This window comes from Staurois parvus, unplaced genomic scaffold (assembly GCF_062004578.1).
Source record: "Staurois parvus isolate SC_StPar_1 unplaced genomic scaffold, SC_StPar_1.0 ptg000100l, whole genome shotgun sequence".
Taxonomy (NCBI): Eukaryota; Metazoa; Chordata; class Amphibia; order Anura; family Ranidae; genus Staurois; species Staurois parvus.
The window spans coordinates 202874-215942 of NW_028317896.1; the positions used below are offsets into that span (position 1 = coordinate 202874).

Consider the following 13069-nt stretch of genomic DNA (forward strand, 5'->3'; position numbering starts at 1 on the left):
GAATATTGGAAGTTGGTCTTCTCGTCACGTAGAGTATTGGAAGTTGGTCTTCTCCTCACGTAGAATATTGGGAGTTGGTCTTCTCGTCACGTAGAGTATTGGAAGTTGGACTTCTCGTGACGTAGAAAATTGGAAGTTGGTCTTCTCGTGACGTAGAATATTGGAAGTTGGTCTTCTCCTCACGTAGAATATTGGAAGTTGGTCTTCTCGTCACGTAGAATATTGGGAGTTGGTCTTCTCCTCACGTAGAATATTGGAGGTTGGTCTTCTCCTCACGTAGAATATTGGAAGTTGGTCTTCTCGTCACGTAGAATATTGGAAGTTGGTCTTCTCGTCACGTAGAATATTGGAAGTTGGTCTTCTCGTCACGTAGAGTATTGGAAGTTGGTCTTCTCACGTAGAATATTGGGAGTTGGTCTTCTCGTCACGTAGAATATTGGGAGTTGGTCTTCTCGTCACGTAGAGTATTGGGAGTTGGTCTTCTTGTCACGTAGAGTATTGGAAGTTGGTCTTCTCGTCACGTAGCGTATTGGAAGTTGGTCTTCTCGTCACGTAGAGTATTGGAAGTTGGTCTTCTCGTCACGTAGAATATTGGAAGTTGGTCTTCTCGTCACGTAGAATATTGGGAGTTGGTCTTCTCGTCACAGAGTATTAGGAGGGAACATTGGTGGGTGGTTTTTAGGATGTCTTACTATGTGTGAGTCTTGTTGTGTTTTGTACAGCTTTATGAATGTTCAAATAAAAATGATTTATTTATTTATATTACGTGGTTGTGGACGTTATGACTTTTCTTTGGCGACTCGAAAGTCCCTTAATTGTTCCCTCATATGTATCGCTTATACCTGGTATGTCAGTTGTGTTCATAGGCCAGCCCATGGTCCATATACACTCTTGATTGGTTGCCCCCCCCCCGCACAACCCCGCCACCCTAATATACAATCGCATGCACATGCAAGGATATTGTAAAAAAAAAACAGCGTTTTGTCTTGCAATTGATTGGATGATGGAAGTCAACAGCGCTCCCCCTCATTTGCTGAGCTCTGGAGCAGCTGCCCTTGCAGAGTTCTCAGTCTGTTGGCCCTTAATAAATCCCCCCCAATATCTTCTCAGGACTTTCATATCTTAACAAACGCGAAGAGCCATAATGAGAGAATTTGAGTCATGGTTTTATTTAGTAAACAGAATTTCCTCCTTATTGCCATCGATTTGTATGATCAGTAGACGAAGGTTTCAGAGCGCGATCACCCATTCCTCTAAGGGGAGGTGACGGACTGGTCGGCACTAAGTACATCGGCAGGCCGGATGGGCGCACAACTCACACTCGTCCATGTTGGCACAAATTTTGGCTGAAAAGGAAGCACAGAATGTCAGGACTGCCACAGATAGGGGCTCCAATGCTGTACAATTAGGGGGCCAGAAGATATGAACGGTTGCTGGGTCCCGCTGTATACAGTTCGATCAGAGATTAATTCTCTATATTTAAAATGAGCTCACCCATACACCCATACCTACTGCAAAAACAAGGTGGCAGTAATGGGGAGGAGTAGAGAGGAGGGTGCTGGGATGGGTCAATAGAGAGGAGGGTGCAGGGATGGGTCAGTAGAGAGGGGGGTGCCGGGATGGGTCAATAGAGAGGAGGGTGCAGGGACGGGGTGGGAGAAGAGAGGAGGGTGCAGGAGTGGGAGAAGAGAGGAGGGTGCAGGCATGGGGTGGGAGAAGAGAGGAGGGTGCAGGCATGGGGTGGGAGAAGAGCGGAGGGTGCAGGGATGGGGTGGGAGAAGAGAGGAGGGTGCAGGGACGGGGTGGGAGAAGAGAGGAGGGTGCAGGGACGGGGTGGGAGAAGAGAGGAGGGTGCAGGGACGGGGTGGGAGAAGAGAGGAGCGTGCAGGAATGGGGTGGCAGTAGAGGGGAGGGTGCAGGGATGGGGGTAGCAGTAGAGGGGAGGGTGCAGGGATGGGTCAGTAGCGAGGAGGGTGCAGGGATGGGGGCAGTAATGGGGAGCAATATAGAGTAGGGTGCAGGGATGGGGGTGGCAGTAGAGGGGAGGGTGCAGGGATGGGTAGGTTTAGAGGAGGGTGCAGTAATGGGGAGCAATATAGAGTAGGGTGCAGGGATGGGTCAGTAGAGAGGAGGGTGCAGGGATGGGGTGGCAGTAGAGAAGCGGGTGCAGGGATGGGGTGGGAGAAGAGAGGAAGGGCAGGGATGGGGTGGCAGTAGAGAGGATGGTGCAGGGATGGGGTGGGAGAAGAGAGGAAGGGCAGGGATGGGGTGGCAGTAGAGAGGAGGGTGCAGGGATTGGATGGAGTAGAAAGGAGGGTGCAGGGATGGGGGTGGCAGTAGAAAGGAGTGTGTAGAGATGGGGGCAGTAGAGAGGAGGGTGCAAGGATGGGGGTGGCAGTAGAGAGGTGGGTGCAGGGATGCAAGCAGTAGAGAGGAGATTGCAGGGATTGGATGGCAGTAGAGGAGAGTGCAGTGATTGGTCAGTAGAGAGAAGAGTGCAGGGATGATGGCAGTAGAGAGGAGGGTGCAGGGATGATGGCAGTAGAGAGGAGGGTGCAGGGATGGGTCAGTAGAGAGGAGGGTGCAGGGATGATGGTGGTAGAGAGGAGGGTGCAGGGATTGGATGGCAGTAGAGAGGAGGGTGCAGGGATGGGTCAGTAGAGAGGAGGGTGCAGGGATGATGGTGGTAGAGAGGAGGGTGCAGGGATTGGATGGCAGTAGAGGAGGGTGCAGGGATGGGTCAGTAGAGAGGAGGGTGCAGGGATGATGGCAGTAGAGAGAAGGGTATAGAAATTGGATGGCAGTACAGAGGAGGGTGCAGGGATGATGGCAGTAGAGAGCAGGGTTCAGGGATGATGGCAGTAGAGAGGAGGGTGCAGGGATGATGGCGGTAGAGAGGAGGGTGCAGGAATGATGGCGGTAGAGAGGAGGGTTCAGGGATGATGGCGGTAGAGAGGAGGGTGCAGGGATGATGGCGGTAGAGAGGAGGGTGCAGGGATGATGGTGGTAGAGAGGAGGGTGCAGGGATTGGATGTCAGTAGAGAGGAGGGTGCCGGGATGGGTCAGTAGAGAGGAGGGTGCAGGGGTGATGGCAGTAGAGAGGAGAGTATAGAAATTGGATGGCAGTAGAGAGGAGGGTGCAGGGATGGGGATCAGTAGAGAGGAGGGTGCAGGGATGGGGCGGCAGTAAAGAGAAGGTTGCAGGTATTAGGATCAGTAGAGAGGAGGGTGCAGGGATTGGATGGCAGTAGAGAGGAGGGTGCAGGAATGGGGATCAGTAGAGAGGAGGGTGCAGGAATGGGGATCAGTAGAGAGGAGGGTGCAGGGATGGGGCAGTAGAGAGGAGAATGCAGGGATGGGGCAGTAGAGAGGAGGGTGCAGGAATGGGATCAGTAGAGAGGAGGGTGCAGGAATGGGATCAGTAGAGAGGAGGGTGCAGGAATGGGGATCAGTAGAGGGGAGGGTGCAGGAATGGGGATCAGTAGAGAGGAGGGTGCAGGAATGGGGATCAGTAGAGGGGAGGGTGCAGGGATGGATCAGTAGAGAGTAGGGTATAAGAATGGGGTGGAAATAGAAAGGTGGGTGCAGGGATAAGATGGCAGTAGACAGGAGGGTGCAGGGATGGGGAGGCAGTAGAGAGGAGGGTGCAGGAATGGGGATCAGTAGAGAGGAGGGTGCAGGAAGAAGAGTGGAGGGTATAGTAATGGGATGATAGAAGAGAGGAAGGTGTGTGAATGGGGGGGGGGGCAGTACAGAGGAGGTTGTAGACGTGGAAATAGTGAAGAGGGTGCAGAAGTTAGATGGGAGAAAAGAGGAGGATGTGGGAAAAGGGAGGAGTCGGAAATAGAGGAAGATGGTGGTTGGGGGGGGGGGGGGGTGGAGTAGAGAGGAAGTTGTGGGGATGGGGTGGATTGTAAGAAGAGAGGAGAGTGCAGAAATGGGGTGGAAGGAGGGTGTGGAGTGAGGTGGGAGAAGGCCTCAGACTATGGTGGGGGAAGGCCTCAGACTATGGTGGGGGAAGGCCTCAGACTATGGTGGGGGAAGGCCCGGAGCTTACAGACTGTTTACTTTGAATGGCGCTCAGAGGTGTCCTGGTCTTCTAGGACTCTGGAGGCACCACACATACTTAGAGGGCATGCATTAGGTGGACAATAGGGGAGTCTGGTGGGACTGTAGGGAGGACAATGGGAGCTCTAACAGTTCAATGTCAGTAAGAAGAAGATACTTTACAGATCTCTGTCAGGATCTTCATGGTGTGTTTGTTGTCTCCAGTCTGGCACAGCTCCTGAAACTCCTTGGGCAGGTCCAGGTTCTGACATATTGACATGCTGCGGCTCTTCTGATCATCAGATTTCACATTCTGGCTCCTATGTAGAATCTCTTTGTACTTCTTCACCGACTCCAGAGGATAGCTGTAATCTCCAATCTACGGCATGAAGTGATATCGTTACTGACCAACATAGAGACCATCAGCCTCCATGACTGGTTGTCACCCAGTACCAACTCTTAAATGACTGGGGGGCCCAGCTCACATGGCTTGTCCCACCCCCCAGACTTGATCATTTGTCCCATCAGCCTCCATAGCTGGTTATCACCCAGTACAGCTCTTCAATGACTAGGGGGGCCCAGCTCACATCCTGAATTTAGGTGGCTTGTCCCACCCTCCAGACCTGATCATTTGTCCCATCAACCTCCATGACTGGTTATCACCCGGTACTGGCTCTTCAATGACTGGGAGGCCCAGCTCACATGGCTTGTCCCACCCCACAGACCTGATCATCTGTCCCATCAGCCTTCATAGCTGGTTATCACCCAGTATGGCTCTTCAATGACTAGGGGGGGCCAAGCTCATATCCTGAATTTAGGTGGCTTGTCCCACTCTTCAGACCTGAATTGCTCCCCAGTCAACCGCAGATTACCAATATATACTACAGGCTCAATACACAAACCTAACACACTAGGAAGAGGACTCTTATGTTCAAAAAAGTTCTTTTCAGTTCAGTAATACTTAGAAATTCCAGTCACATGACTAAAATAAAGTTCTGTATCCTTGTGTTGAAGCTTTGTGAATCGAGTCCTATGTATTAAACCATGCATATGGTGAAAGGGTCACTAGGTACATATGGAGGTTCCAGCATTCAATGCAACACAACTCAATCCTTCTCCCACTCGAGGGCTTTCCTAGGAGGACACGGTGTGAGCCCAGAACATTAACCCTGTGCTGTCTTTGTGGATGACATAATGGTACCCATGGAAATGTTGGGTTCATCATCTGTCTCCCCCTCACAGCTCGGTGCTGCATTGACAGGTAGGGACAAACATACTATGGCCTAGCTTGGTGGTTTGTGGTGTAACATCTGCAGACCCATCGGAGTTTGGGCGGCATGTTTGTATTGTAAATAGAAGAAGACATTTGGTACTGCAGGTCACGGGTCAGATTTACTATTACTCCAAACCAGCAGCAAGGCCCCCATGGGCCAATCATCCCCCAACAAAAACGAATGTTTGGGCTCATCATTTCCACAGCTGATAGCGAAGGTTCGGGGATGATATATTGTATGATTAGAGGACGATTCTGTCATGAGCTTCTCCTTTCCTGACATAATAATCTCGGTTGGGTGATGATTAACGCCGAGCAGCATTTTATAGCGTTTATTATTATTATTGATCCTAAACCTCTTATCTAATCTCTCCCGGGTATGTGATGTACCGCCATCTGAATGGCTGACGATTGTTCCATCAAGTTTACCAGCTGTTCCCTGTGATTGCAGACACCTAATGGTGTGTCCAGGTCTCTCCAATGAGGGATGAGCCGGCTTGTGGATCCAAAATTCATTCCGAGCGAAAGAGGGGAGAAGGACTTTCACCTTCAGAGAACATTGGCTTATTTATGTTTCACAATCTCCTCATTTATGGACATCGCCTACTGGGACCACTTGGGTTCTCTGACTCCTGGGGCTAACATGAAAATCTGTGCTTGTGCGCATAATCTCCGTCTATAATAGAAGGAACTGTGACACGCTTTCAGAGAACCCACGTTCAGTCATGACCCCGTATTCCCCACGTTCAGCCACGACCCCCATCTTCCCCACGTTCAGTCATGACCCCGTCTTCCCCACGTTCAGTCATGACCCCGTCTTCCCCACGTTCAGCCATGACCCCCATCTTCCCCACGTTCAGCCGCGACCCCCATCTTCCCCACGCTCAGCCATGACACAGTCTTCCCCATGTTCAGCCATGATCCCGTCTTCCCCACGTTCAGTCATGACCCCGTCTTCCCCACGTTCAGCCATGACCCCCATCTTCCCCACGTTCAGCCATGACCCCCATCTTCCCCACGTTCAGCCGCGACCCCCATCTTCCCCACGCTCAGCCATGACACAGTCTTCCCCATGTTCAGCCATGATCCCCTTCTTCCCCACGTTCAGTCACGATCCCCATCTTCCCCACATTCAGCCACGACCCCCTTCTTCCCCACGTTCAGCCACGACCCCCTTCTTCCCCACGTTCAGCCACGACCCCCATCTTCCCCACGCTCAGCCTCGACCCCCTTCTTCCCCACGTTCAGCCACGACCCCTTTCTTCCCTAAGTTCAACCATGACACAGTCTTCCCAATGTTCAGCCGTGACCCCCCATCTTCCCCACGTTCAGCCAAGACCCCCCATCTTCCCCATGTTCAGCTATGACCTTCCTCTTCCCCACGTTTAGCCACGACCCCTGTCTTCCCCACAATTAGCCATGACCCCCGTCTTTCCCACTTTTAGCCACGACCCCCGTCTTCCCCATGTTCAGCAACGACCCCCGTCTTCCCCACGTTTAGCCACGACCCCCGTCTTCCCCACAGTCAGCCACGACCCCCATCTTCCCCATGTTCAACCCGGACCCCTGTCTTCCCCACGTTCAGCAACGACCCCCGTCTTCCCCATGTTTAGCCATGACCCCCGTCTTCCTCACGTTCAGCCACGACCCCCATCTTCCCCATGTTCAGCTATGACCCCCATCTTCCCCACGTTCACCCACGACCCCCTTCTTCCCCACGTTCAGCCACAAACCCCATTTTCCCCACGTTCAGCCACGGCCCAGTTTTCCCCACGTTCAGCTATGTCCCCCATCTTCCCCACATTCAGCCACGACCCCCATCTTCCCCATGTTCAGCCATGACCCCCGTCTTCCCCACGTTCAGCTACAATCCCCGTCTTCCCCACAGTCAGCCATGACCCCTGTCTTCCCCACGTTCAGCTACAATCCCCGTCTTCCCCACAGTCAGCCATGACTCCCTTCTTCCCCACGTTCAGCCACAAACCCCATTTTCCCCACGTTCAGCCATGACTCCCATCTTCCCCACGTTCAGCCATGACTCCCATCTTCCCCACATTCAGCCACGACCCCCATCTTCCCCATGTTCAGCTACGACCCCTGTCTTCAACACGTTCAGCCACGACCCCCTTTTTCCCTACGTTCAGCCACGACCCCCGTCTTCCCCATGTTCAGCTATGACCCCCGTCTTCCCCACGTTCAGCTACAATCCTCGTCTTACCCACAGTCAGCCACGACCCCCGTCTTCCTCACGTTCAGCTACGAACCCCGTCTTCCCCATGTTCAGCCTTGACCCCCTACTTCCCCATGTTCAGCCACAAACCCCATTTTCCCCACGTTCAGCCACGACCCAGTTTTCCCCACGTTCAGCCATAAATCCCTGTCTTCCCCACATTCAGCCATGACCCCCATCTTCCCCATGTTTAGCTACGTCCCCCGTCTTCCCCACATTTAGCCACAACCATTGTCTTCCCACGTTCAGCAACGACCCCCGTCTTCCCCACGTTCAGCAACGACCCCCGTCTTCCCCATGTTTAGCCATGACCCCCGTCTTCCCCACAGTCAGCCACGACCCCCGTCTTCCTCACGTTCAGCCACGACCCCCATCTTCCCCATGTTCAGCTATGACCCCCGTCTTCCCCACGTTCACCCACGACCCCCTTCTTCCCCACGTTCAGCCACAAACCCCATTTTCCCCACGTTCAGCCACGGCCCAGTTTTCCCCACGTTCAGCTATGTCCCCCATCTTCCCCACATTCAGCCACGACCCCCATCTTCCCCATGTTCAGCCATGACCCCCGTCTTCCCCACGTTCAGCTTAAATCCCCGTCTTCCCCACAGTCAGCCATGACCCCCGTCTTCCCCACGTTCAGCTACAATCCCCGTCTTCCCCACAGTCAGCCATGACCCCCGTCTTCCCCACGTTCAGCTACAATCCCCGTCTTCCCCACAGTCAGCCATGACTCCCTTCTTCTCCACGTTCAGCCACAAACCCCATTTTCCCCACGTTCAGCCATGACTCCCATCTTCCCCACGTTCAGCCATGACTCCCATCTTCCCCACATTCAGCCACGACCCCCATCTTCCCCATGTTCAGCTACGACCCCTGTCTTCAACACGTTCAGCCACGACCCCCTTTTTCCCTACGTTCAGCCACGACCCCCGTCTTCCCCATGTTCAGCTATGACCCCCGTCTTCCCCACGTTCAGCTACGAACCCCGTCTTCCCCATGTTCAGCCTTGACCCCCTACTTCCCCATGTTCAGCCACAAACCCCATTTTCCCCACGTTCAGCCACGACCCAGTTTTCCCCACGTTCAGCCATAAATCCCTGTCTTCCCCACATTCAGCCATGACCCCCATCTTCCCCATGTTTAGCTACGACCCCCGTCTTCAACACGTTCAGCCACGTCCCCCATCTTCCCCACATTTAGCCACAACCATTGTCTTCCCACGTTCAGCAACGACCCCCGTCTTCCCCACGTTCAGCCACGACCCCTGTCTTCCCCATGTTCAGCCATGACACCATCTTCACCAAGTCCACACGTTTAGCCAAAAACCCCATTTTCCCCACGTTCATCCACGACCCCGTCTTCCCCACGGTCAGCCGCAACCCCCATCTTCCCCACGTTCAGCCACGATCCCCATCTTCCCCACATTCAGCCACGACCCCCGTCTTCCCCATGTTCAGCCACGACCCCCCTCTTCCTCATGTTCAGCCTCGCCCCCCTCTTCCCCATGTTCAGCCTCGCCCCCCTCTTCCCCACATTCAGCCACGACCCCTGTCTTCCCCATGTTCAGCCACGACCCCTGTCTTCCCCACGTTCAGCCACGACCCCCCTCTTCTCCATGTTCAGCCTCGCCCCCCTCTTCCCCATGTTCAGCCTCGCCCCCGTCTTCCCCACATTCAGCCACGACCCCTGTCTTCCCCACGTTCAGCCACGACCCCTGTCTTCCCCATGTTCAGCCATGACACCATCTTCCCCAAGTCCTCCAGGATAGGGGTTCAATGGGTGAAAGCTCTAGCATATAGATCAGGGTTTCTCAGCCAGGATTCCATGGAACCCTTGTGTTGCAGGGGTTCTAGAGCAATGAGCAATGTCGTTCTTCCGGCTGACCATCACACTAATGTTTCATGAGTTGTAGCTATAGTATAATTTTTGGCAGGGGTTCCCTGAGATCGAAAAGTTATTTCAAGGGTTCCTCTGTGTTGAAAAGGTTGAGAAAGGCTGGTCTAGACCCGCACAGGGTGTAAGGCCTGGATCTTACCTTCACAATGACGCAGTCAGCCACATAGAAGAACACAAGAAGACACAGCAGTTTGGTCCACATCTTGAGGTCTTCGGGTTGTTGTCTCCAAGACTCTGGTGCCAGCTTTATAAGCAATGTGCCTGACCAGGAAGAAGCTCATCCTCTTCTCATTGGCCACAATCTACTTTCACTAGGTGACACCAACAAAGTTTACTGACTGATGAATCAGCTGTCATTAATCAGGAGGACTTTGTGTTGACTGATCCGTGGACACAATTAATATAGAGCACAAGCTTGTTCTCCTGATAGGGACGTGTATGTTCAGCTGGAAGAACGTGCCAACATAGAATGTGTTTATGAGCAGAGAACTCAGACACCCCAAATGATCCCTCACACCACCCCATAACCCCCTCCACTGCCCACACTGGTATTATGGAGGACCTGTCACTGCTGGGACCTGCATTGCTGAGGATGGGATGTGGTGGCACATCTGTGCCGGGGGCCAGGAACACAAGAGCCACATGAAGACACAACGACTGCCAATGTTCTCCACATTCCACATCTGATTTACATGCAGCAAAAACATTGTCAGCGGCTGATCTAACCGCAGGAGGAAAAGATGGAGGGCCGCTGTCAATGAGAGATGTGCAGGACGGAAACATTTGTTTAGCTTCGGATTAGTCCGCTAAGTTATAATTTCACTTCATCAGATTCATAATATTAGAATAATTCGTTTTCGGAATTCGTTACGTACCGTATTTGCCGGCGTATAAGACGACCCCCCCTACTTTTCCTGCTAAAATGTAGTGTTTGGGCTATACTCGCCGTATAAGACTACCCCTCTTCCAATGCACACCAGTGGGAGGAATAGTGTCCCATCATTGGTATCAGTGGGAGGAATAGTGTCCCATCATTGGTGTCAGTGGGAGGAATAGTGCCCCATCATTGGTGTCAGTGGGAGGAATAGTGCCCCATCATTGATGTCAGTGGGAGGAATAGTGCCCCATCATTGGTGTCAGTGGGAGGAATAGTGCCCCATCATTGGTATCAGTGGAAGGAATAGTGCCCCATCATTGGTATCAGTGGGAGGAACAGTGCCCCATCATTGGTATTAGTGGCAGGAATAGTGCCCCATCATTGGTATCAGTGGAAGGAATAGTGCCCCATCATTGGTGTCAGTGGGAGGAATAGTGCCCCATCATTGGTATTAGTGGCAGGAATAGTGCCCCATCATTGGCATTAGTGGCAGGAATAGTGCCCCATCATTAGTATCAGTGGAGGAATAGTGCCGCATCATTGGTGTCAGTGGGAGGAATAGTGCTCCATCATTGGTATCAGTGGGGGGAATAGGTGCCCCATCATTGGTATCAGTGGCAGGAATGGTGCCCCATCATTGGTATCAGTGGCAGGAATAATGCCCCATCATTGGTGTCAGTGGGAGGAATAGTGCCCCATCATTGGTGTCAGTGGGAGGAATAGTGCCCCATCATTGATGTCAGTGGGAGGAATGGTGTCCCATCATTGGTGTCAGTGAGGGGTGGAATAGTGCCCCATCATTGGTGTCAGTGGGGGGTGGAATAGTGCCCCATCGTTGGTGTCAGTGGGGGGGGGGAATAGTGCCCCATCGTTGGTGTCAGTGGGGGGGAGGAATAGTGCCCCATCGTTGGTGTCAGTGGGAGGAATAGTGCCCCATCGTTGGTATCAGTGGGAGGAATAGTGCCCCATCATTGGTATCAGTGACACCAATGATGGGGCACTATTCCTCCCACTGAGACTTGCTGACCCTGTTCTCGTATGGTGCTGCTGCAGCCAGCATATGTGGTTGCAGCAGCACCTCTACACAGAACACTTACCTGCTGCTCCGGCACTCAATTTTCGCGGGGCCGCTCGGCTCCGCCCCCTCGCCGGTGATTGGCCTCCTGTGTGCCTTTCCTGAGCTACAGTTCTGGCGGCCAATCACCGGTGAGGAGGCGGAGCCGAGCAGCCGCACGAACATCCAGTGGCCGAACTGAAGGAGACGCCGCGCTTCCTGGACCGGATCGTCGTGGGACTGGATCCAGGTAAGAGACATCAGCCCCTGCAAACCCCTGTACTTAATGCCGCAGCCCCCCTAACATGTGTACCGGCGTATAAGACGACCCCCGACTTTTGAGAAGATTTTCAAGGGTCAAAAAGTCGTCTTATACGCCGGCAAATACGGTATATTCTTTATTTTCAAATTGATTAAAATTTTTAAATTTTGATTTCGGAAGACGACTGTATTTATTCTATTTTATTCATTCATTTTCTATTCTATTTTATTCTATTCTTTTATAGTCATTTTTTATTTTCTATTCTATTTTTTTCCTATTCCTTTATTTTCTGTTCTATTCTGTTTTATTCTATTCTTTTCTATTCTGTTCTATAAAGCAGTCCAAGTAGGAATCATCATCTTATTTCCCTTTTATACCTTGCTGTATTTATTGCAATAGGTTTCCATTCCAAATTCGAATTTGTATCATTTTTTTAAAATAGAATTTATTTCAGATTCGTTAAAATTCGTTACTATTGTGATTTGGAAATTCGGATGCATCCAAATCTCTGAATAACGAAAATTATGTCCAAATTTTGATTCATAACAAATTGAATTGCATGTGTCTAGAGTCCATAGGCTTCCCTTCCCGGGCAGGTCAATGGAAGTATAAATGCAGCTTGAAGCAGATATATTCTGAGGGGTTTAGGAAGGACTCTGCTGGTCAGATGTAACCGTCATTGATCTCTCCTGGTCATCTGGACACCACTGAGGTCAGTCCTTGTCTCAGCTCCAGTGTGCACAGAATGTTCCGGATATCATGAAGAACATCTGAGGGATGCAGAAAGTTTCTGCTCTGTACAGGTAGACCGGTCCACTTACTGCTTCCAAGGTTTAGATGTGGGACCTGTGTCATGTATACATCACAACACTTCCGTACATTAGAACGTGACGTCTGGTGACCTGCAGCCCTTCGGCAGTTTTGACTTTATTGCTTTTCTTGGGTAGGTTTGATGGCCCTAAAACAATAAAACTTATCTCCAAGGTGCAATATTCCGCAGTTCTGGCTTAGAAGGCTCCTTAGCTGGTCAATAAAGGGAGAAGTTCCAGATCATCCTCAGATATTTGGAGTTGATCCCACAAAGAAGATCACTTTCAAAGTTCAGTAAACATGTTTTCTGCAGGGATCTGATCATAGACACCCCTGTGGTGTCTTCAGATTTCAGGGTGGTAGCCTGGCCCTTCATGAATGGTTGTGTCATGGTCTGTGTGGACAATTCTGCTCTACTTGAGATTCAAAAGGCTAATCCCATATACTGAATGAAGAAACCATGGAACACATTGCAGTGTGATGTAAGTTCTAGAGGATATACCTCCTGTTCCTTAGACGGGTGTGTGTACCATCATTATTATACAGGAGTTATATTTCGCCAACAGTTCTATACAACATATCCCAGTCTGCATGGTTGGGTGACCAGGCCCAGAAATCTG

At 51.7% G+C, this 13069-nt stretch overlaps 1 protein-coding gene across 1 annotated transcript; it reads right to left on the bottom strand.

Moving 5' to 3' along the window:
* Nucleotides 1-1145: 1145 nt before the first annotated feature.
* LOC149467797 (guanylate cyclase activator 2B-like) lies at nucleotides 1146-9741 on the bottom strand. The gene is made up of 3 exons (XM_089671177.1): nucleotides 9586-9741; nucleotides 4231-4426; nucleotides 1146-1346 (listed from the first exon to the last, which is right to left on the bottom strand). Exons 1-3 carry the CDS (start codon nucleotides 9646-9648, stop codon nucleotides 1282-1284), a joined length of 324 nt encoding a protein of 107 aa, XP_089527303.1. The 5' UTR covers nucleotides 9649-9741; the 3' UTR covers nucleotides 1146-1281.
* Between the last annotated feature and the right edge of the window lie 3328 nt (nucleotides 9742-13069).